The following is a 24953-nucleotide window of genomic DNA, read 5'->3' on the forward strand; positions in this document are numbered from 1 at the left end:
CAAAAAGGCCACTGTTGTGGCCTCTCCCATTGCGGAGCACAGGCTCCGGACGCGCAGGCTCAGCGGCCATGGCTCACAGGCCCAGCCGCTCCGTGGCATGTGGGATCTTCCCGGACCGGGGCACGAACCCGTGTCCCCTGCATCGGCAGGCAGACTCTCAACCACTGTGCCACCAGGGAAGCCCTAGCATTTTGAATAGTAATGCCCTGTTAGGTTATTATGAGGACAAGTTTACTTTCCCAGTATACAACATTTTTTATTCCACAAGGCTGAATTTTCAAACCTCACAGTTTACTTAGAAAATAAAGATCTGCAGGTTTATAATCTACTTTATTATAAAAGGAAATAAATTTTTACACAGTTATATATAACAGAGTATTTAGAAAAGTTCAAATTTATCAGTACGAAAATATACCTCACTGAAATATACTTACTTATAAAAACATATTGCCTTTGCCATGTGAAAACCTGGTGTTTAGTTCCCTAGATTTCTTTATCAGGGCTTTTTTCTGAGCTTCATCAAACCGATGAACTTTGAGATCCGTATCACGGTTAAATGGTATTCTTTCTTGGGGCTTATTTTTATCTTCAGCAGCCTTATTCTTTAGTTTTTTCTGATGAATGTCCATAAGAGATTCTGACCTTTTTGATTCCTGGGGAGAGCAAGACAGTAGAAAGAAAAATCTTATATAGATCATTGACAGAATATAATCATGAAACAAAAGAATGAAGCAGTAATGGTAAATATGAAGGAGGGCTATTTACAAACCCAATAGGTTTTTCCAAATCTAAGACAGCATCTCTGAAGAAAATGTGTTATCAGAGGCAAATTCAATTAGACCAAAATGAAGGTATCTACCAATATGCCACACAATAAAAAAAGAGCAAGACGGAGAGTAAACTAATGTTTAAATAACCATCATGAAAATCATTGTGTGAATAGTCAACATTAGAGTCTGAACCAAGAACACAGGTGAGAAAGAAGAGCAATTACTTTCTCACTTGGGAGCCCGGTTAAAGCTTCATGGATGGGCTGGTCCGTGAACCCTGAATGGGTGGAACTGAAGAGACGGGCACTGCCAGGCTGAAGCTAAAGCAAGTGCAAAGCAGAACAACCACGGTGCAGAGATGACAAGATCCAAGGCCGGTGCAGGAAAAGCTGGCATAGTCTGTGTGCCAAGAGAATTTCTGTCCTTTCAGCTTTATCTCCTTCATTTTCTTTCTTTTTAGCTGGGGTAGGGGCTCACATTTTCTTTTTCTTTTCCTTTTTCTTAAATTGAAGTATAGCTGATTTACAACACATTAGTTTCACATTTTCAAATATATCTAGTAGGATGAGGTCTGAACAAAGTCAACTGGTTTCATAAATTGGAGATTCTTTACAGACCTTTCGGTATTGGTTAAACTAAAAGACAGAACAGCCCTGGACTGGAGAAGCAGGGAGTGGGATGCAGGAGTAGATGCAGGTAGTACAGACCAGCAGCCATCAAATTGTGATATATGTATCCTTGGGGGCCACACGGAGTGGATTCCACGGGGTATGAAGGCATGGATAATTTCAACGTTACCTACTCATGATTCTCAACTTCTTAGCCTCACTTAAAGCTGACTTGCCTGGTAATGCATCTCATGAGGATGTCTCCCCTTTCATTACAGCCCTTTCCCATTTAACAAAGGAGAGGCCTTTCAGAATCCTATTACAGAATGTTGTCTTGGACAGAAAGTCTCCAGAGCATCAAATAAAAAACCTGAAATACTGTATGAATGAAACTTCTTCTAATCAAGGAACTGTAAACCCAGGAGGCTTTGTGTCCTTTTGTGTCTCAAACATATTTCTCTTAAGAGCATAATGTCCTTTCGGAATGGGTAGTTTGGCTCTTGTTGGAATGTTCTGAATTCAGATATGCTGCAGAATGGGGCAATGAAAGAAAAGACAAATTTTGCTTAACAACCACATCTCTTCCAGGCCCTGCCTCCTGTCAGAGAACATATTTGAGAGCAAAGACATGAGGAGAGCTCAGGAGAAGCAAAATAACTGGTAAGAAACGAAGAAGGTGGCAGCATCTTATTTCATCAGAAGACAAACTCATGGCACCTACCCACCTATGTTACAATTCAGAAGTGTCATAGGAATGCTCATAATCACATCTATTTGAACAGAGAAATGAAGTCAGACTTTCTCACAGAAAAGTCAGTCTCAATCACCTGTCTGATTTGACAATGAGATCTGACTTTATCAGTTAAGTTATGTGGTTGCTATTTCCTATAAATTGAGCTCTATCTGGATGCTGAATTAGTAAATATTTATTTGAATTAGCACTATTTCCATGTTCTCAATCCCTCTCATTTCATAAATCTTGGTGAAGTCTTTAGGAAACAAATTGATTTGCAAGTTAAGTGCTTTCGAATTCTTTACTTTTAATGAAAACTGGAGGTGAAAAAAAATCAAATGCTGCTAAGAAAAAATAACTTATCCATACACATAGCAGGGAGAAACAGTTTAGAACTAAAGTTCTGCATGTGGAAAAATCTGGTTAGCAATGATGGTGCTGACATTTTCAACACTGGTGACCTTAGGCAAGTTATTTAAGCCTCAATTTCTCAGCTGTAAGATAATAAATCATAATAGTAATAATGTCTAAATATTTGGATGAGTTAGGAGTTAAGTAATCTAATGAATACAAAGAATTTAGTAGTGTGGCGGGGTTCATAAGAATCAGTCAAGGGACTTCCCTGGTGGCACAGTGGTTAAGAATCCGCCTGCCAATGCAAGTGACATGGGTTCGAGCCCTGGTCCGGGAAGATCCCACATGCCGTGGAGCAATTAAGCACGTGAGCCACAACTATTGAGCCTGCGCTCCAGAGCCCGCGAGCCACAACTACTAAGCCTGTGCACCTAGAGCCCATGCTCCGCAACAAGAGAAGCCACCGCAAAGAGAAGCCTGCGCACCGCTTTGAAGAGTAGCCCCCGCTCGCTGCAACTAGAGAAAGCCGGCGCGCAGCAACAAAGACCCAACGCAGCCAAAAAAAAAAAGAATCAGTCAATACATGTTAAGTATTCAATTTACTGAGCACATACTATATTGTAATCCTCACAACATCTCTATAAATTAAATGTTATTATTCCCATTATAGAGATTTGGAAAGTGAGAATGAGAAAATAAGCCCTGTTCAGGAGGGCTGGAGAGTCAGGGCACTATAGCCCTTCCTCACTCTCTTTACCCTGTCCCTCAGTATCCAGTAGGGTGGCAATGCTGCCAGCTTGTGACCTTTGGATAAAAGATGGAAAATGGTCCTCAGCTGAGAAGTTATTAAATGTCTAGCCATTCTGAATGCAAAAAAAAAAAAAAGACCAATGTGAAAAAATATCAAAGTTGAGAGAGAGTTGACAGTTGAGAGATCATTAATAATAATTTTTTGTTAATAGATCATTATAAGGTTTAAGTAAGTAACTAGAAATCACACCAAAAGCCAATTCATGTAGAGATCAATTTGCTAAATGACCAGTTTGCTGATTTACCAAATTTAATCATTTAACAAAAATGTGTAGGTTTTATATTAATTTACAAAAAGCCAGGGCAATTTATTTTGAATGGGTGAGTTTTTCAGCAGTTTTTGAAAACTCATGCTAAGATTCTAGTTGTTTGGTTTTTATTTTGCCTTCATGGTAATATTTTAAAGAGCGTTCAATTTATCAATACTAAGAGTTATAAGGTGGTTTAGTCTTAAGACTATATTAATATTTTGAAAACTATATCTCATAAGTAACCAAAATTTCAGCATAAGGTTAGGACGCTAATTTTTTTGGATGTGTTTTAAAATAAATTGCAGACACTGTTACATGTATCCCTAGTATTTCAGCATGATTTCACTAACCGGAGTTCAATATTTGTTTACAATTTTTTCTTTTAAAGTAAATTTACATACAATGAAATGCGCAAATCTTAATACTACATTCACTGAGTTTTACAATTCAAACTCCTAGCAATTCCTGGAACATATTTCCATCACCTCAGCTCGGTATGCCCCTTCCTAGTCCATCTCCACAATCATACTCCAACAACTATTCTGGGTTTTTTCCCACCATAGATTCATTTTGCTTATTGTAGAGCTTCATATAAATGGAATCATACAGTAGTACTTGGGTAGGAAGTCTTGCGTAAGACTCCCTTCGCTCAGCATAATGACTTTGAGATTAATCCACGTTGTTGCATTTATTTGTAATTTGTTCCTTTTTATTGCCGAGTAGTATTTTGTCACCAACACAGTTTGGCTTTTTCTTTCTCTTACTGATGGACAGCTGGGTTGCTTGAAGTATTTAGCTGTTATGAATAAAGCTTCTATGAACATTCCTGTATAAGTCTTTTTGAAGCTACTATGAGTGAAGCATGCTCGAGTCTGCAAAAACATGTTTTCATCTGTCTTACATAAACACCCAGGGGTGGAGTTGCAGGGTCATAGGGTAGTTGTTCGTTTAGTTTTATAAGAAATGCCTGTTTGGAAAAAGGCCCAGCTTGTTAATTTTCAGCTATTCTTCCTTTCTAACATAACTCATTACAGCTATAAATTTTGCCTCTAAGTGCCACTTTATATTACATCTCACACATTTTGATATGTTGTACTGAATATGTTTTTATCATTCAGGTTTAGGTATTCCATTATCATGTCTTCTTTGATGTAAAGTTTAAATTTTGAATTTTCTAATTTCCAGTTGTGTAGGGCTTTTAAGTTATTCTGAAGTTTAACTTAAATTCTTTGTGGTGCCTGAATGATGGTGATTCTTTCAATTTTGTTGAGACTTGACTTTCAGCAGGTCAGTTTTCAAAGATGTTCCATTTGGATTGGGTTTCTGGTCAGTTTCCAGCTATGTTTCATGTATGCTTCACTGTTTGTGGTACTGGTCTATATATGCCCAATAAATCATACTAACTATATTTTTAATGCTTATGGAAATTTTCATGAACTAATATGCTAGGAACAGAAGGTATTTTTCCTGAATACCTTTCAGGGACCAAAGGGTTCAATGGTTTACATTTATTCTTTGAGCTGGAACACTAGTGGGTTTTTTTGGTTTTTTTTGTTTGTTTGTTTGTTTTTATGAGTAAGAGACTATTACAAAATAATAATATGCCCAATGAATACTGACTGTTTAGTTTATAAATTTAAATTGAACCATATTTTAATTTTTATATTTATATAGATTTATATTTTTCTCCCATATTTAAATAATTACATCAAACATTCCAAATCAGCTTACAATTTAAAATGTATGAAGTGGGCTCTCTAGGAGTTAGTAGGGCTCTTACTTTATAATCATGTGCTACCCATCTCTAGGAATTGAATTTCTGATATATAACTTAAGTAAAAAGTGAACTGGAAATGTTATGAGATGCATTAAAAAAGCCTACACTAAAGGACTACACACACACACACACACACACACACACATATACACATACACACAAGAGTATTTTTCAGAACAGATGTAAAGAAAAAGACTGAGATGAAAAGGAAGACTAAGAAAGAGAAACAAGAAAAAGAGAAAAAATGAGAAGAGCATTAAAAGATGGGAAAAAATGAAAGGCCGTATATTTTATCCCCTGACTTACATTGTACGCGGATACCTGCTCGGCCAATCTCTTTTCCATTCCTGTCAATATATGTTCTTCGTCCTTCTTATTGAATGACTTTCTTGCTTCTGGTGTCTCCTGAGGAATGAACACAGAAAACACATTACTAAACCATATAATTAAGAGAAAATTAAAAAATACTATTATTTTAACTCAGATTGAGTAATAGGGGACTAAACAAAGCCAGGCCCGTTGAATCTCTTCCCACTAGAAATGTTAATATACTTGATAAGGGATCTGTTAGTGTCCTACTCTAACATTTGCCTAAAAACAAGAAAAAACCCCCAAAAACCTCTAACCAACTAACTGGATTTTATCAAACTCAGAGATGAGAATGACAAACAATAATGAAATGTAGAAGAGAAAATAAGGCTTAAAAAGAAATCTTATATTATCTGTTTTCAAAGCTAGGAAAAGCACTCTTGAGGGAAAAAAAATAAAAAGAAATAAATGGGGTACAGGAAAAATAAAAAGAAAACTATCTTTATTCACAGAAGACATGACTGGCAATGTAGAAAATGCCAAAGAATCTATTAAAAAACTCTTGGCATTACTAAGTATAAGTGTAGCAAAGCTGCAGGATGCTAGGTCAACATACAAAATATACCAGCAATGAACAACTGGAATTTGAAATTTAAAAAGAAATACCATTTACCATAGTACACACACACACACAAATGAAATACTTAGGTAAATTTCCAATAAATTTTAGTTAGGAAAAAAAAAGTATTCTGGAGAATATAGTCCCAACCAGGAAAGAAGAAGGCCCATATAAAATCAACTGAAAACCACCTTCCACAAAGCATGTTTTTATACTGTTGCTGTTTGCTTAAGAAAGCCAAGGAGGTCCCCACACCATTTTTACCTTAATGATGGACTAAAACAACATTGTACTTAATAAATAATGTTAAAAAACATAGGAGTAGCTCATTTCTTATTTTTCCATAAAAATTTCCCCAGAAAGATTCTTTTACTTGTAAATATTAAGAGAAAAAATGATGTTCTGATAAGATGGAGGTGAAAACCTGACCAGTTAAGAGTTAGTAAATCTAGTCAAGACTGGGAAATGAGAACATAACAGATCTTATTCAATTAATTTATGCATAACACTGCCATTTCTTTCTAAAAAGCAATCTTACTTCATTTGGGCATGTTGGTTAAGTGAATGTGTGAACATTAGTGGTACGAGAGATGAATGCTGGGGAATCAAATATAAAAAAGTAAGATGAAGTGGTGGAGAAAATCTACAAAAAGGTAATTTGGAGAGAGATAAAAAAGGAAACTTGACTAAGATCTGTTACAAAAATCAAAAATTAGTCAGGACCTTTATATAGGACAGCTCTGTGACACTATATAATTTGTACCACAAATATAAGTCTGTGGTATTATATGCTGTAATACACAGTGTCACATAGAATTTAAGGGGTATTAGTCATCCCTTTGGGAGTCTGTTGTAAACACAGAACAAAACAATTTCAGCCCTGAAAAGAATGAACAGATCTAAAGAACTCAGTCATAGGGCCTAAAATCACCTGAGTTCAAATTATACTGGCTAGTTTCTGTTTGTTCCGTTTTTCTGTGGTATTTTTCTTTGAGGAAGACTCCCTGCATATCTAGCTGTAGGCTAGACATCTACTCACATACAATGAGGAACACAAGGACTGAAAAAAGCACAAATAAAAAGTCCACGTAAGCAAGGGGATTAACTTTCTTTTTGGAGACAATCTTAAAGGCTAAATTATAAAAAACGTCAGTATGTTATTTTTATAGAAGACCAGTTAAGAAAGAGCAGACAGGCATTCCAACGCTAGTCATTCACGGTGTGTGGCTCGCTTCTATACCGTATCTTCTGTTGTCTCTTTTTTTTTTTTTTTTTTTTTTTTCCAGCCGCTCCACGGCATGTGGGATCTTCCCAGACCGGGACACGAACCCGTATCCCCTGCATCGGCAGGCGGACTCTCAACCACTGCACCACCAGGGAAGCCCCTTCTGTTGTCTCTTCTGCCCTCAGGTGTGTTGGTTCACCTCACCTTTCTGTTACAACTCTCAGATTTCCTTGAATCCTCCGGGCAAAGGAGAACTTATGATTTTGCCACATATTCTGCTAAAATGTGGAGATTGCCACATATCATCCACATGTTAAGAATGACACTATTTCACAACCAATTCTCCACTAAAATGAAAGCGCCATAAGGAGCTTTTTCTATTACGTGTGACCAAACAGAATACCTGGCAGAGGAGATATTCAATTTACAGTTATAGAATGAAGATGGAAATCCTCATAATTCTAGGTACTGATGAACAAGATAAACAGAGTTAGGGGCGTGAATTTAAGTCAGAACTGATAAAGCTATAATCATAAGGTGCCAATTAGTCAAGCATTTAAGATTGGAATGGGACATCTCAAGGAAACTGAAACTTTGGGATGGAGTGAATTTAAGGAGTTAGTGCTGAGGACCCTGGTTGGATCCCCAACTTACAATGGAATATTTCATAATAAATGGAGAGATCCAAGAAAAGAAAATCTAACAATAATATTTTATGCATACTTTTGTGGGTATTTTTAAATAAATTATTCAATGTATTAATGAAAGGGCTTTTTGCCTATCTTGACAGTAATATGAAGTTTAGTGCACTTGAGCTACTGTTATTTTGAGAGATTGTCCCTATGTATCACTTAACTTGCTGGGTTAATCTGTGCCTTGGCTTGTTCAAGAAATTTTAAAAGAAATTTTCATGGAGATAGTATGATGTATAAAGACCAGGGGATTCGGAGTCAGAAAGGTCTAGAAGGGAATTACTGTTCATGACTTACCAGCATTTAATTCCAGAAAAGGTGACCTCACAGAGGATTGTATCTCCCTTCATAAAATGAGGTCAGTAAACCTATGTCTCCAGGTTCTCTTGAGATTTAGATGAGACAATTTATTGGGAAATAGTAAGTAAATACACAGGAAGCAACTGGCATCACTTTCTTTTAACTTTCCTTCAGGGGAAATCTTTTCCCTTTGGAATCATAATTTAAAAAACAGTACTCTTAAATAATTCTGCCTCCTATTTTTTCAAAATAGAGTCAACATGGACAAAAATACAGGAACAAACAAACCCTCTTACCTTAGCTTTCCTTTCCCTGTCAGCTGGCATATCTGTCCAGACTGATCGATCTCCAGATTTGTCATCAGCTCTTCTCTTGAAAGTTCTGGGCCCGAGACCAAAGTTTTTCAGCTCCGGAGGAAGCTCAGTCATCCAAGAGTCTCTTGTAATTGGTTTAGATGAATCCTTTAAGGGAAATAAAAAGTAAAAAAAAAAAAAAGTAGCCTTGGAAAATGTGTATATGTGTGCGTGTGTGCACATGTATGTGTGTATATGTGTAGAATACTGTATAAGTCACTATGCTTCCCTTGAAAGTTATTTAACAGACTTTAAGAGAAAGGATTTAATAGACTATTTTTTTTGGTCATATATGTTATGAATACTTTTATCTAATTTATTGTTCCTTTGACTTAATGTTATCTTTTGCCATACAGAAATTTTTAAGTAGGCAAAATTTCTACTCTTTTCCTTTTATAGCTTCTGAATTACCTAGAGCCTAAATTTTTATACACTTACATATGTACATATACATTTTTTTAATGTCCGTTTTTAAAATTGAGATTTTTTAATATATTTGGTCAATTTCCCAGAGAAAACTGTACTATGTATTTAAAACTTACATCGTCTCCTTTAGTCAGTTTTTCTTTCATCCTCTGGGCCCGTTTTTCAAACTCTGTCGTAACACTAGAGTTAACTGGTCCTTTGGCAGGCATCGGCCCAATAATGTCCTCCTCTTCACTGCTACCTGTTTCCTTCTGAAATAAGAAAATGATCCTAAATTACTTAAAATTTAATTGTGACTGATAACCTAGAAACAGAACAAAAAGCAAACAGTGTGTTGCTGGCTAATCACTGAGCACCTTTCCTGTGCCTTCCTCAAGGGCACCATACAAAAATGACAAATCCAGGGGCTGTGGACTGTCCCACCTCTTCCCTATGTCCACGGCAGAGCTCATTAACTCATCTAAGTCCTCTTCCTGATGGACATAGATGTGGCCTCACAATTTCTCTGTAATATTCCAGAGAATTATTAATGATTCATCAGAGATGACACAAGTTGAAACCATTTTCTTTCCTGGTACAGAAAGAGCTCTTTGGAATAAGATGCACACAAATAAGACATTCTTGGAAGCTGTATCAGCCTTCATGATTTAGTACAGTCCACTGAAACAGAAATGCTGTGCAAAGCCTTACAAAATACTGGCCTGAACGAGTTAATTTGGTTCCCAAAGTATTTCTCTCATTACCCCAAAGACACAATAGTATTGCAATAATTGAATTCAAGTAGTTCTTAGCAAATCATTTTTTAAGTTAATTTTTTTAAAGAACAGTGATTTTTTTTTTTTTTTTTTTTTGGCTGTGTTGGGTCTTCAATGCTGTGTGTGGGCTTTCTCTAGTTGTAGCTAGTGGGGGCTACTCCTCGGTGCGGTACGTGGGCTTCTCATTGAGGTGGCTTCTCCTGTTGCGGAGCATGGGCTCTAGGCGTGTGGGCTTCAGTAGTTGCAGCACATAGGCTCAGTAGTTGCGGTGCACACGTATTCTAGAATGCAGGCGCAGTAGTTGTGGTATATGGGCTTAGTTGCTCTGTGGCATGTGGGACCTTCCTGGACCAGGGCTCGAACCCATGTCCCCTGCATTGGCAGGTGGATTCTTAACCACTGAACCACCAGGGAAGTCCCATTAGTAAATCATTTTATTAAAGGGTTTTCATGTAAGACTGTGTTAGATGCTATATGCACTTGGGTTTAAAACAGTCCTTGTCTGACACAAAAGACCCCTAATAGCCAAAGCAGTCTTGAGGGAAAAAAACGGAGCTGGAGGAATCAGACTCCCTGACTTCAGACTATACTACAAAGCTACAGTAATCAAGACAATAATGGTACTGGCACAAAAACAGAAACATAGAACAAGATAGAAAGCCCAGAGATAAACCCACACACCTATGGTCAACTAATCTATGACAAAGGAGGCAAGGATATACAATGGAGAAAAGACAGTCTCTTCAATAAGTGGTGCTGGGAAAACTGGACAGCTACGTGTAAAAGAATTAAATTAGAACACTCCCTAACACCATACACAAAAATAAACTCAAAATGGATTAGAGACCTAAATGTAAGACCAGACACTATAAAACTCTTAGAGGAAAACATAGGAAGAATGCTCTTTGACATAAATCACAGCAAGATCTTTTTTGAGCCACCTCCTAGAGTAATGGAAATAAAAACAAAAGTAAACAAATGGGACCTAATGAAACTTCAAAGCTTTTGCACAGCAAAGGAAACCATAAACAAGACGAAAAGACAACCCTCAGAATGGGGGAAAATATTTGCAAACGAATCAACAGGCAAAGGATTAATCTCCAAAATATATAAACAGCTCATGCAGCTCATATTAAAAAAACAAACAACCCAATCCAAAAATGGGAAGACCTAAATAGCCCCTTCTTTCTCCAAAGAAGACATACAGATGGCCAAGAAGCACACGAAAAGCTGCTCAGCATCACTAATTATTAGAGAAATGCAAATCAAAACTACAATGAGGTATCACCTCACATCAGTTAGAATGGGCATCATCAGAAAATCTACAAACAACAAATGCTGGAGAGGGTGTGGAGAGAAGGTAACCCTCTTGCACTGTTGGTGAGAATGTAAATTGATACAACCACTATGGAGAACAGTATGGAGGTTCCTTAAAAAACTAAAAATAGAATTACCATATGACCCAGCAATCCCACTACCAGGCATATACCCAGAGAAAACCATAATTCAAAAAGACACATGCACCCCAGTGTTCATTGCAGCACTATTTACAATAGCCAGGTCATGGAAGCAACCTAAATGCCCATCAACAGACGAATGGATAAAGAAGATGTGGTACATATATACAATGGAATATTACTCAGCCATAAAAAGGAATGAAATTGGGTGATTTGTAGAGACGTGGTTGGATCTAAAGACTGTCATACGGAGTGAAGTCAGTCAGAAAGAGAAAAACAAATATTGTATATTGACGCATATATGTGGAACCTAGAAAAGTGGTACAGATGAACTGGTTTGCAGGGCAGAAATAGAGACACAGATGCAGAGAACAAACATATGGATACCAAGGGGGGAAAGTGGCACGGGGGGTGGTGGCAGTGGGATGAACTCAGAGATTAGGATTGACACATATACACTAATATGTATTAACTAGATAACTAATAAGAACCTGCTGTATAAAAAAATAAATAAAACAGTCCTTGTCCTCAACGAGGAAAGATAAACAAGATGAACAACAATAAGATGTTGGTCCTCCAGCTGTGACAGGAAGCTTCTTCCTCTTATTTTTTCAAACTACCAGGATTAGGCAAGTTAATTTGTTCTTTACATTTTCCCTGCTAACCACTTAATGGTTAACTTTCTGTGGTTTCTTCTCTGAACCCTTATAACAATTGCTCTTAGTACAAATAACTAGATAATCACATATTGTCTTGTGGCTTATTCTAAGACACACACACACACATACACTCTCTCTCTCAATAACTATGGACTTTGCTTCATTTGAAGACTGGGAAATGGCATTATTATTCCTGTTTTCTTTTTGAGGAAACCTACTTTGAAAGGTTAAACAACTTGTCTGAGGTTATAAAACTAGTATCTAAGACTCCAATATTCTAAGATCAGGGCCAGTATTTTTTCTACTTGTACTACAGCAGCCCCTCTATTATCTTATTTCAACTGCTAATGATCTAACTTTAAATGTTTATAGCTTATCTCTACAACAGTAAGCTCTTTGATAGCAAAGACATTGTCTTAAATGTATTTATAGCCCCCTACAAATATAATACGTGGTGACATAAAATGAGCAGATATAGAAGACATAATAAACTTTTAATACTGTAACAGACATGATATCAATATAGTGTTGAAGTTTAGGATGATGGGATAAGCTAATGATAGTTACACTCCCATCCAATAAGAGATGGTTTTATAAAGGTAGATGCCTGAAATTTTTAGAAATAAAAATCACTTAGGATATTGGGAGACAGAAACTAAATGTGTGGATGGAGGAACAAACAAAATCAGGCCCAATACACTAAAATAAAACGAGAACCCTGAATCACAAACCTAAATCCAATCTAGGTATCAAATCATTTTGGTGTCCTGGATGAGTTATTTAAATTTTTTTTAAAAGGTGAGTTATAATATTTTATCCAGAAATATAATAGAAATTACGTACCCTACTGGTTTATAGTTTGGACTGCAGAGTTAGACCTAGTTTCAAGGCCTCAATTTGCCATTGTATCAGCCCTGTGACCTCAAGCATATTATCTTTTTTTTTTTTTTTTTTTTGCGATACGGCCTCTCCCATTGCGGAGCACAGGCTCCGGACACGCAGGCTCAGCAGCCATGGCTCACGGGCCCAGCCGCTCTGCGGCATGTGGGATCTTCCCGGACTGGGGCATGAATCTGTGTTCCCTGCATCGGCAGGCGGACTCTCAACCACTGCGCCACCAGGGAAGCCCTATTATCATTTTTTAAACATCTTTATTGGAGTATAATTGCTTTACAATGGTGTTAGTTTCTGCTTTATAACAAAGTGAATCAGCTATACATATACATATATATCCCCATATCTCCTCCCTCTTGCATCTTCCTCCCTCCTGCCCTCCCTATCCCACCCCTCTAGGTGGTTACAAAGCACCAAGCTCATCTCCCTGTGCTATGTGGCTGCTTCCCACCATCTGTTTTACAGTTGGTAGTGTATATATGTCCATGCCACTCTCTCACTTCGTCCCAGCTTACCCTTCCCCATCCCTGTGTCCTCAAGTCCATTCTCTACGTCTGCATCTTTATTCCTGTCCTGCCCCTAGGTTCTTCAGAACATCTTTTTTTTTTTTAAGATTCCATATATATGTGTTAGCATACGGTATTTGTTTTTCTCTTTCTGACTTACTTCATTCTGTATAACAGACTCTAGGTCCATCCACCTCACTACAAATAACTCAATTTCATTTCTTTTTATGGCTGAGTAATATTCCATTGTATATATGTGCCACATCTTCTTTATCCATTCATCTGTTGATGGACACATAGGTTGCTTCCATGTCCTGGCTATTGTAAATAGAGCTGCAATGAACATTGTGGCACATGCCTCTTTCTGAATTATGGTTTTCTCAGGGTATATGCCCAGTAGTGGGATTGCTGGGTCATATGGTAGTTCTATTTTTAGTTTTTTAAGGAACCTCCATACTGTTCTCCATAATGGCTGTATCAATTTACACTCTCACCAGCAGTGCAAGAAAGTTCCCTTTTCTCCACACCCTCTCCAGCATTTATTGTTTCTAGATTTTTTGATGACGGCTATCCTGACTGTTGTGAGGTAATACCTCATTGCAGTTTTGATTTGCATTTCTCAAATGATTAGTGATGTTGAACGTTCTTTCATGTGTTTGCTGGCAATCTGTATATCTTCTTTGGAGAAATGTCTGTTTAGGTCTTCTGCTCATTTTTGGATTGCGCTGTTTGTTTCTTTGAAACTGAGCTGCATGCATGAGCTGCTTGTAAATTTTGGAGATTAATCCTTTGTCAGTTGCTTTGTTTGCAAATATTCTGTCCCATTCTGAGGGTTGTCTTTTTGTCTTCTTTATGGTTTCCTTTGCTGTGCAAAAGCTTTGAAGTTTCATTAGGTCCCATTTGTTTATTTTTGTCTTCATTTCCATTTCTCTAAGAGGTGGGTCAAAAAGGATCTTGCTGTGATTTATATCATAGAGTGTTCTGCCTATGTTTTCCTCTAAGAATTTTATACTGTCTGGCCTTACATTTAGGTCTTTAACCCATTTTGAGTTTGTTTTTGTGTATGGTGTTAGGGAGTGTTCTAATTTCATTCTTTTACATGTAGCTGTCCAGTTTTCCCAACAGCACTTATTGAAGAGGGTGTCTTTCCTTCACCGTATATCCTTGCCTCCTGTATCAGAAATAAGGTGACCATATGTGTGTAGGTTTATCTCTGGGCTTTCTCTCCTGTTCCATTGATCTATATTTCTGTTTTTGTGCCAGTACCATACTGTCTTGATTATTGTAGCTTTGTAGTATAGTCTGAAGTCTGGAGCCTGATTCCTCCAGCTCTGTTTTTCTTTCTCAATATTGTCAAGCATATTATTTAATCTTTCTAGGCCTTGGTTTGTCTTTCCGATAGGGATTGTAACAGCTCCAACCAATAACAACTCTATTGCTAAGAGAACCCTGTGTTTTGTTTGCTTTGTTCATTTTCTTTGGAACCACGTGCTTCTCAGGAAACTGGGACCTTCTCTAATTCCTGGGTAAAAATGCTGATAATTCTAAGCCAATCACTTTGGTCTCATTCCTCTTGGCCAACTGATTGGCTTGAGCATGGCATATGATTCTATTTTGGCCAAAGAAATGTGAGGAGAGGTCTACAGGAAACCTGGAAAGGTTTTCCTCTCTCTAAAAAGGGGGCACAGGATAGGGACCCTATGTCTGGACACTGCCATCTGCATGTTAATCTCAGCACTTGGTCAGCCTAAGAGGAATTAACATACTGTAAATGATAGAGAAGACATAAAAAACGGGGCCCTGGATGATCTCATTAGTCTGTTGAATTTACCAACCCTGGAATGACCCTTCCTCTAGACCTCCTCTTAGGTATAAAACACATTTTTCTTATTTGGGGAATACAGATTACAGACCACCCAGGAAATTATATAAACAACCAATTTGTTAACTAGCAAGGTTAAGACTACATTTCATTGTGAGTTGGATTTTTTGTTATTAGCAGCTAAAAGCACTCTAGCTAATGGTAAGCAAGCCAACATAACTATCTAGGGGAAAACCATTTTGGAGAGACTTGGATAGCAAGTATCAAGGCTCAGGAGTAGGAGCCTGTCTGGCATATTTAAGGAGCAAGGAGCCCAGTGTGGTCAGATCAAAATTAGAGAGAAAATCAGGGAGCTAATGGAGGCCAGATTACAGAGGGCCCTGTAAGGACTTGGGCTTGTATGCAGACAGCGGAGGAGCAAATTGATGGTTTTGAGTGTCAATGACATGATCTGACTTTGTTTTATCTGGGCCACTCTAGCTGCTGTGTTGAGAAGAGGTAGTGGAGGAACAAAGGCTAAGACATGAAGAGCAATGAAAGAGGTGAAATATGATGTTGACTCGGATCAGGGTAGCAGCAGAAGTGGCTGGATTCTGGACGTTTTTGAAGGTGGAACAACAGAATTTGTTGTCAGACTGATTTCTCTGACTAAGGGCCTGACACACTGTAGGTGTTTTATAAACATCTGCTGAAAGAATGAGTAAATGACTCTGGAGTTCATGAGCTTAACCACTGTATTATATATTTCCTTTAGTAACAACCTCAGTGGAACTGCTGAATTTTCAGTGGAGATGCACAGGAGTATTTGAATTTATTACCACCTGTTCAGTCTGCTAATCTTCAGCATGAATTAATCACTGCAGATTAGCAGACTGAATAGGTGATATAAAATCCTAAGAACTGGGTTTGAGCTTTGACTTTTGATAAGTAGAAATTGTGATTTGGAGTTAAGTTACCCAATTTCTCTGCCTTTTAGCATCTCTAAGATACAGATCATGATTATTTCATAAGGATTTGGAGAAGCTGAAAATGCATATATGGGGAAAATGCATTACAAATTATAAAGTATTCTGAAAATCTCAGCTTTTGTTAAGGACTGGCCCTCTGTAAGAATATAGCCTTCCTCCTTGACTCCAAAATCACTTGTTCTTTCTTTTCAAAACATCACGTATCCACTAGTGCCCTTGTTATACAATGGTATGAGAGTTGGGTAGGAGAAAGTTAATTTCAATATTTTATAATAATTATTTCACTATTAAAAATTTTCTTAGCTTTTTCTCTTCTGGATCAAATCACAGTGATTCTTTAAACTTTGCATCATGTTCTAGTTTCTAGTACTTTAAAGCTTCCCTTTAAGGATGAGAAGCATGAATAGGTAACACCCTGTCACATGTAATTTGCCTTGTTATTTTTCTAACAGAATCTCAGGTCTATGACAGCTTTTGATTTCATCTGCCTAGCTACAATCCTAAATTAGTTTGAATATGATTGAGTCAAATGATTGTAGTTATTCCTATGTAAAGTCTTGAGTTTATTACATCTTATTCTTTAATAGAAAAAGTTCCAAACCTCAGAGTTGAAATACGATGATACTTGTCTTGGATCATCTCTGCCTTTGTCACTTTTCTGTGCAGATTTAAGAAAACCAGGTGGTAATGCAGGACCTATTATAGGCCTGAAAAATAAAATGTACCTTTATCATTCTCCCTGACTTTAAAAAGTCAGCTTGCAGAATAAAAGTTCACACAAATAATAAAAAGCCAGATAATAACAAATGTTGAAAATAAGAATCTTATTCAACATATTATTTTTACTCTGTAACCTAGTATTTTTTCACTGAGCATCATAAAAATAAAAATCTAATTTTTTGTATTTTAACTTTCTATTTGTTAGTCAACGATTAGCTGCTAAACCAGTAATTCTCAATCTTTGTGGCAATGGTGTATACCCACTTCCTAAAAGAACTACGTTAAATAAAAATAATAACTTAAAAAAAAAGTCCTTATTATGGACCAAAGCCTGTGAAGATCTTTTTCATTTTGTGCCTTGGCTTTCAGTTTTGATATTCACCGTCCACTGAAAAATACCTTAGTGGCATTATATTTATAGTCAGAACTACTTAAGTATGAATTGGGTTCTAAGGACATACGTAGCAAATGCATACAACAGATGTTAGTAATTTATGGTTATGTGTGCCAAGGCAGTATAAAAACCTAAACACCATCCTAACAATCCAATAATAATGTGGAAGCATATAAGAAGGAAAATAGTTCATTTAAGACCTGTATATAAAGGAAAAGGTACTATGCTAACCACATTTCAACCAGTGTACTTTTCTGTTTCCTTCAAAAAAACCCTGGTTGGTATAAGTCACTCCATTTTCTATCTGAGCAAAATAACACCCAAGGACAACATGAACTAGTAGGTGGCAGAGCTGGAGTTTGAACCCTGGTCTATCTGATGCCAAAGTTCATTTTCTTTCTAGCTGCCCTTCTGCTACATTCTGAGGGAACAGACATCCATTCAAAAGAGAAAACTGCCTAAATTCTAGGCCTTAAAAAGAAGAAGTCCTACTTTATGTATGGAAAAAACAAAAGAAGAACGATACTTTCCACTCTCTTTCATACTGTTAAGTTTCTCCATTCTTGGTTTTTTTCCAGAGATGTCCCTGTGCAAGTGTTACCAACCAAGATGGCACTGATGCCCTAAGCTGAATTTTCCAGATTGCACTATGTTCAATTAGAGTCTTACAGACAGGTTTCCCGGTAGGACAAAAATAGTACTAGAGTCACAAGGTCTGGGGTCTGATCCTGGCCATTTAATTACCTCTTGCCTTGGTTCATAAAACTGCTATGAACCAAAACAATTTTGCAAATGAAAAATGCGGAAGTGTGGCATTGTTAGATCAAATTAGTTATCATTTATAAAGTATAAGGAAGTGCTGTATGGGTTTTTTTCTGAGTACAGTTTTTAGCAGATCTACAAATGCAATTACAGCTCAATTCTCTGGCCTCAGGGAATCTGTGAGGATAAAACCACTAACACATAAAATCTTAAAATATAGTAAGGGAACATAACCACGGCACATGCTGTGGACGTGTATGAGGTTTTGCCTCCAATATATGCTTCCACCTGTTTATTTCAAACATATATTTTACTATTGTCAAAATAGAAAGAAATCGCTATGTATCTAATAATCTATTTTCTTGAAAGGAATGTTATATCCCAGCAGTCAGCAAATTTCCCATAAAAACCCAGACAGGAAATTTTAGGCTCTGAGGGCCACATTTGGTCTTTGTAGCATATTCATCTTTGTATTTTAATGACCCCCTAAACACCATTCTTAGCTCGGGGCCATACAGAAACAGGCAGTGGACTGCCTATTCCTCTTATTTCTTCTTTCTTTTCTTCAATAAGCAACCCTTTACTTGCTGACGCCATTACAGAAACTGACTACATTCACAACAAAAAGTGTTTTTTGAGTTGAAGTCAGAGGCAGTTACTCCCCAAAAGTTATATGAAAATTAGAAGCTGACAAGTGTGATTATAACTTCTGAATATAAAATGTACAACAGCCTTTTCTACTTGTTCTTGTATACTGGGATACAATGTTATGAATTATAAACAATATGGTGTGCAATTTCATATTCAGCAGTTAAATATTTTATAATTCCGAGAAGATAGGAATCAGTATTTACTATATGTTTATTCTGTGCCAGGCACTATATAAGAATCACACATGTATATATATGCATATAAATATGAAATCTCAATCACCACGACAATTCTGTAAGGTACGTGTTGCTATCTTATTCCACAGATGACAAATTTGAAGTTCAGTGAAGTTAACTGTGTAACTTGGTACATAGGGATTTGTCTATTCGTTCAATAAATAATTAAGAAGACGTCTGAATTAGAAGTCAAACACCAGGATTCCAGCCCCAGGTGTACCACTGACTATGTGTGCAACCTTACTTGTTTAAAAAAAAATGGGGAAGAAGGGTCATGTTTCACCCAGCCTGCCACAGAACGCTCTTGCGAGTACCAAATAAGAGATGTGGAAGTTTTTTTATGAATTATAAAAGTGTCATAAACGTGTAAATAATTATTTTCCTTATATGAATTTTATAACTAGTTATTTTTACTTCAAATTTATTTCAAATGTTATATCAAATGTTATATAAACACATAAGTTAAAAAACAATTTCAGACAACTTTTTAATGAATTAATGGACACTAGAAAAGACTGGCCGGAAGTAGTACACATTACCACCTTGGAGGAGAATCATCCTGCTTTTTAAATCCAGGAGGAAGGGCTGGTCCAAAAAACCCTTCATCATCATCATCATCGTCATCCTGATTTCTCCTCTGTTTTCTGAAAACACAGTAGTGTAATTTTATGCATGTATGTCAAAATTTTCTTCATAGAGAAATTTCCATTTTTAAAAGAACATTAACTTCAACTAGTTGTACAAACACTGAAACAATAAATTAATCTTGCCAAATAAGAAAAAAAAATCTACCACAGATCTTATACTAATCTTTTCTTGAAATTCACTTATGGTCTAAAAATAGAGATTGGTTACTTCTTTACAGCAGTAATATATCAATTTTCTATATTTTCTGTGTTGTTTAAGAGTCCATTCAATGAAGTTTCAAATACTCTACTTGCTAGATATTTTTGAGCAAAAAGTTTATGGCACTGGTTTTTAAATTCACTTTAGTAAAGGCTTTAAGTTGCTACTTCTGTCTCTTACTCATTAAAATGCTTTAAAAAAGACCTTGCTATCCAATAATAAACAAAGATTCGACTTCTTATTTACATCGACCTGTGGTGAGTAAGGCTAGGTCAGAGGGAATCATTCATTTACTTAAACAAAAAGCACATACTGCATACATAATTTTTTTTTTTAAAGCATATTCTTTTTTTTGGTTGTGCGGCTTGTGGGATCTTAGTTGCCCAACCAGGGATCGAACCTGTGCCCCCTGCATTGGAAGCACGGAGTCCTAAGCACTGGACCACCAGGGAGTTCCCTGCATACATAATTTTAAAAAGAAGATGTATGGTTTATTTAGAATATTTAATCACTTCAATAATACCTTAAGGAAAAATCTTTTATATAAGACTTTTATTGAAATTCTAGATATCTCCAGAGCTATATACTACTAAAATAAATTTCTTTCTGAAAGGTATAGTTCATGAGGAAATGCCATATGAAGTAATTTCTTCCTGTGCTATAAAAATGCAGGTTATGATATCCCCTTACTAGCTCTCTGTTCTAGCCAGCGTACACCAGATTTGAAGCTTGGTTTACCATTTAATGTAATAAGTGACTCACCTTGCAGTTGGACCAGTGTCATCTTCTTCAGATTCTTGATTTCCTTCTTCAGACAAAGAACTACTGTCCTCGTCGCTGTCTGATGACTTTGAACTACTGCTTTTATAATTAGGGGGCAGAGCTGGTCCTGCAACTAAAGAAGATGTCTTGTGTATGTCATAAGTAGCCACAACTGTTTCAATGAACTCCCTAGCTGACATTTCACACTTTCTTTTCTGAAATTCTCAGCACTGGCTGGCTATCATTTATTATGGACTTTAATCTCATTTGTTCCTGTTGTGTACAGTGGGCTTGTCTTTCCAGCTCCAGGAAGGCAGAAACCATGTCTTACACAGTGTTAACTATGAGATTCACAAAAGCTTTAATACCCAAACATAAATATAGCAATAGCACATAATTTCCCTGACATCTTGCAATTTTTGCATTGGTTGCAATTTTGGTTGGTGCAACTGCCAAAATGGTTTCATGATTTTGTTTTCTCCTTATGGACAGCGTATGGTAGACAATATTTATATCGCGGAGCTAACCAAACAACAAATTTGCCATTCTACAGTCTAACATGGTAAAAATCAAAATTATCCATTCTGGTTTCTGACTAAGAATCACCACTTAAAAATACCTTTATTGGTATTACCATACTTCTCAGTTAGCTTTCTGTTTGAGATGATTTTCGAGGCACTCTAAATTCTCCTGCTTACTAGTAGAGATTCAGAGAAGAGAATGAGGTCACATTGGGATGCAGATGCAAGGAAGAGGTAAGGGTGTTCTGTGCCCACTCACCATAGTGAACTGCTTTCACTTCATGGCTTAGCAAAATTATAAATTATTGCATGATGTCATTGTATGATGTCACACAGACACAACTGTCTATGTCGATCCTCAGCAGTGATGCTAAAACTCTACTGACATAGTTCCCAAGCCTGGGTGTTTATCAGACTTGCCAAAATATTTTTAAAAAAGAGATTCCTGGGCCCTTGCCCCAGAGATTCTGACTTAGTTGACCTGGAGTAGGGCCTGGAAATATGATTTTCCAAACAGCTTCCCGGGTATGCTATTCCTTCAGTATTAATAACAACAAAAACTTAAAAGAGATTTACATGCATTTCCCTATTTAATTCTGACAACAACCTTATTAGGAAAGCAGTATTACTTCTAGCTTACAGAAGAGGAAACTGAGGCAGAGAGACAGTAACTTGCCCAATTTTACACAACTAAATAGTGGAGCTAGGATATGAACCTCTTAACCATTACATTAAACAACATTCAACAAAGTCAACATCCATCCATTCAACAAATATTTATTGAGTGAGTACTTCTAGAGAAACAACTTAAAAAAGAAACAAATAAAAAAAGGTGACTGTGAATATGTAGGAGGGTAATTTTAAAGACAGAGGTCAGGGAAGGTTCCCCTGAGAAGACATTTGTAGGGAGACTTAAATGATGACAGTGGTCATACAACAATCTGAGAGAAGAACATTCTAGATAGAGGAATCACTAGTGTGAAAGTCCTATGGAGAGAACAAGCTTGATGTGCTTGAGGGACAAAAAGGCCTATGTGGCTACAGCAAAGTAAGCAAAGTGACAAGACAAAATTGGATGGTCCAAAGGGGCCACACTATATGCTTTGGGGCCAGACTCCAGCTGTGAATTCCAGCTCAGCCACTTCCTAGCTGTGTGACCTGGATATTATTTAACCTTCCTGTGTTACTCTCTTAATCTGTAAAGGGAGGTTAACAGTAGTTCCAATCTCATAGGGCTGTTGTGAAGAATACATACTATACCTGCAAAGCATATAACACTGTATCTGGCATACAGCAGGCACTCCATAAATGTGAGCATAGGCTGTGGTAACTGAGTTTGGATTTTAGTTATAACAGGCAGTCACTGCAAGGTTTTGAGTCTGGAGAGATATAATCTGAATTAGCTTTTTAATTAAAACAAAAACGAAAACAAAAAACTCAGCTTGTGGCCAATAGGGAATCAGGAGTAGGGGAGATGAGTTAGAAAGCTGATATGAAATGGTTTGATTTGCAACTGTTTTGAAGAAGCAGGATTTGCTAATGGTTTGGATGTGAGAAGTGAGAGCCAAAAAGGAACTGAGGATGTCGTAGGCTTATGGCCTGATTAGCTAGCCAGGAGGATGGTAATGCTATTCTCTAATATGGAGAAGACTAGGAGGGAAGCATGTTTGGGGGAAGAGCTAAGAGCTTGTTTTTCACATCTTCAGTTTAACATGCCCATTAGAAATTTCAGTGGTATGATCAGTGGTACTTGGGTATATTAATATAAAACTCAGGGGAGAAAGCAGGCTCAGTGTTGGAATCACTGCTCTACTTCTGAAATTTTTTTCCTATTGCTCCTTGTTGTATTACCATAGAACAAGTGCTCAATACACAACAAATTGACTTAAAAAAAATCCAAACTTTTATCTTAAAAAATTGGATGCATTTTTTCTACATTCTCCCATGTATCATTTAATAAAGGAAGGAATTATAGAAAATAAATGCTAAACTGGGGCTTCCCTGGTGGTGCAGTGGTTAAGAATCTGCCTGCCGATGCAGGGGACAAGGGTTCAAGCCCTGGTCCGGGAAGATCCCACATGCCGTGGAGCAACTAAGCCCGTGAGCCACAACTACTGAGCCTGCGCTCTAGAGCCTGTGCGCCACAACTACTGAGCCTGTGCTCTAGAGCCCGTGTGCTGCAAATACTAAACCCACGTGCCACAACTACTGAAACCCGTGCGGCTAGAGACCATGCTCCGCAACAAGAGAAGCCACTGCAATGAGAAGCCCGTGCACAGCAACGAAGAGTAGCCCCCCTGGGCTCAGCAACAAGGACCCAACACAGCCAAAAATAAATAAATAAATTAAAACAAACAAACAAACAAACAAACGTGATGGTTGGGCTGAGGCTAAAAGATGAGATTGAGTTAGCTGGGCAAAGGGAGCGTGGATTGGAGGAAGAGTGGTCCGGGCAGAGGGAAAAGCATCTGCAAAGAATTGAAAGCCTAAGGGCCTGGCACATCTAGAAATGTGTTCAGAGTGGCTGGAACCAAGAGAAGAGAGAAGGAGGGATCACCGGAGGAAATGTGGCTGTGAGGTCAAACAAGGTCAGGACTGAAAAGGGTGCCTTGAATTTAGCAAACAGGTGCTGAGACGATTGGTGGGTGGTCTTCATTTATTTCCACAGTGAAATTGGTGAGAGTGGTCTCTGTGGATTGGCAAGAACAGAAGCCAGAACGCAGTGGGTTAAGGAGAAAATGGGGAGGATCCAAAGTTGGTCAGAGAGAAAGAGGAGTAGCTACTGGGGGATGTGGAGTAGTCTTCATGAAGATGGGAACGATTTGAATGTTCTGGTTAAATGCTAAGGGCAAGGAGCGCCCAGGACTAGTGAGGGAAGGGGTTCCGAGTAAAAATGGAAGGATTAGCCTTGGAAGGAGGTAGTTCGCCTCTTGCATTATGATCAAAGGGAAGACGAAAGAGTTGGGCAGAGGTTTGGGAACGTTTTTAGGTACTGTGCCAGAAAAGTGAGGAAGTTCTCTTAAGATGGCATCTACTTTTTCTGTGAAGTAGATGGAGAGAGAGTGTAAAGAAGAAAGAGAAGGTTTTAAAACGCCATGGCTGATCATGGGGGAGACCTGCGTGGGGAAACGTCTGAGGATGTCTGGGCAGAACTGTGGACCCAGACAGGGAGGAGACTATAGTTTTTAGCAGCACTAGCCTGTGGAGGGGTGAGGTTTCTTCTAGCAGCACTTGGAAGCCTGGGTGTGGGCTCATCAGGGGTGAACGACTGTACTGATCCAGGGCTGAATTTTTGCTAGATGGGTTTAACAGAATACTAAATGGGATAAGGCAGCTGAAAACACTGGCAAGAGAAGGCATGAATGCACGGACCGTGGAGGCTAAGTTGAGCAGGGACAGAAGTAATTAAAGGAGATTTAAGGCCAAAATGGACTGAGGCAGAGATCACATGGCTCAATGATACTAAAAACAAAAATAAAAAATAAAAAAATTGTAATGAGAGTAACTGAGTAAGAATGATGGGTGAATAAGGGATTCTGGCTGAGAATAAGATCTGAATTTAAATTTTCAGAGATGGGGAATTCTCTGACTCCATGATCTCACTGCCAAGGACCCGGGTTCAATCCCTGGTCAGGGGACTAAGATCCTATAAGCTGCACAGTACGGCACCCCCCCCCCCCAAAAAAAAAAAAAATTTTTTTTTTTTTTTCCCTTTTTTTTTTTTTTTTTTTTTTTTTTTTGCTGTACGTGGGCCTCTCACTGCTGTGGCCTCT

The 24953-nt window shown here is 37.6% G+C and overlaps 1 protein-coding gene across 1 annotated transcript in view; it reads right to left on the reverse strand.

Moving 5' to 3' along the window:
• Positions 1–434: 434 nt before the first annotated feature.
• GPALPP1 (GPALPP motifs containing 1) overlaps positions 435–24953 on the reverse strand; it is a 28101-nt gene continuing 3582 nt past the window's right edge. The window contains 7 exon segments of the mRNA XM_007466463.1: positions 435–653; positions 5610–5708; positions 8745–8909; positions 9344–9478; positions 16890–16995; positions 19594–19695; positions 20660–20792. Coding sequence (XP_007466525.1) covers positions 435–653; positions 5610–5708; positions 8745–8909; positions 9344–9478; positions 16890–16995; positions 19594–19695; positions 20660–20792 — 959 coding nt within the window.

The sequence above is a fragment of the Lipotes vexillifer genome, unplaced genomic scaffold (assembly GCF_000442215.2).
Source record: "Lipotes vexillifer unplaced genomic scaffold, Lipotes_vexillifer_v1.1 scaffold384, whole genome shotgun sequence".
NCBI classification, from domain to species: Eukaryota; Metazoa; Chordata; class Mammalia; order Artiodactyla; family Lipotidae; genus Lipotes; species Lipotes vexillifer.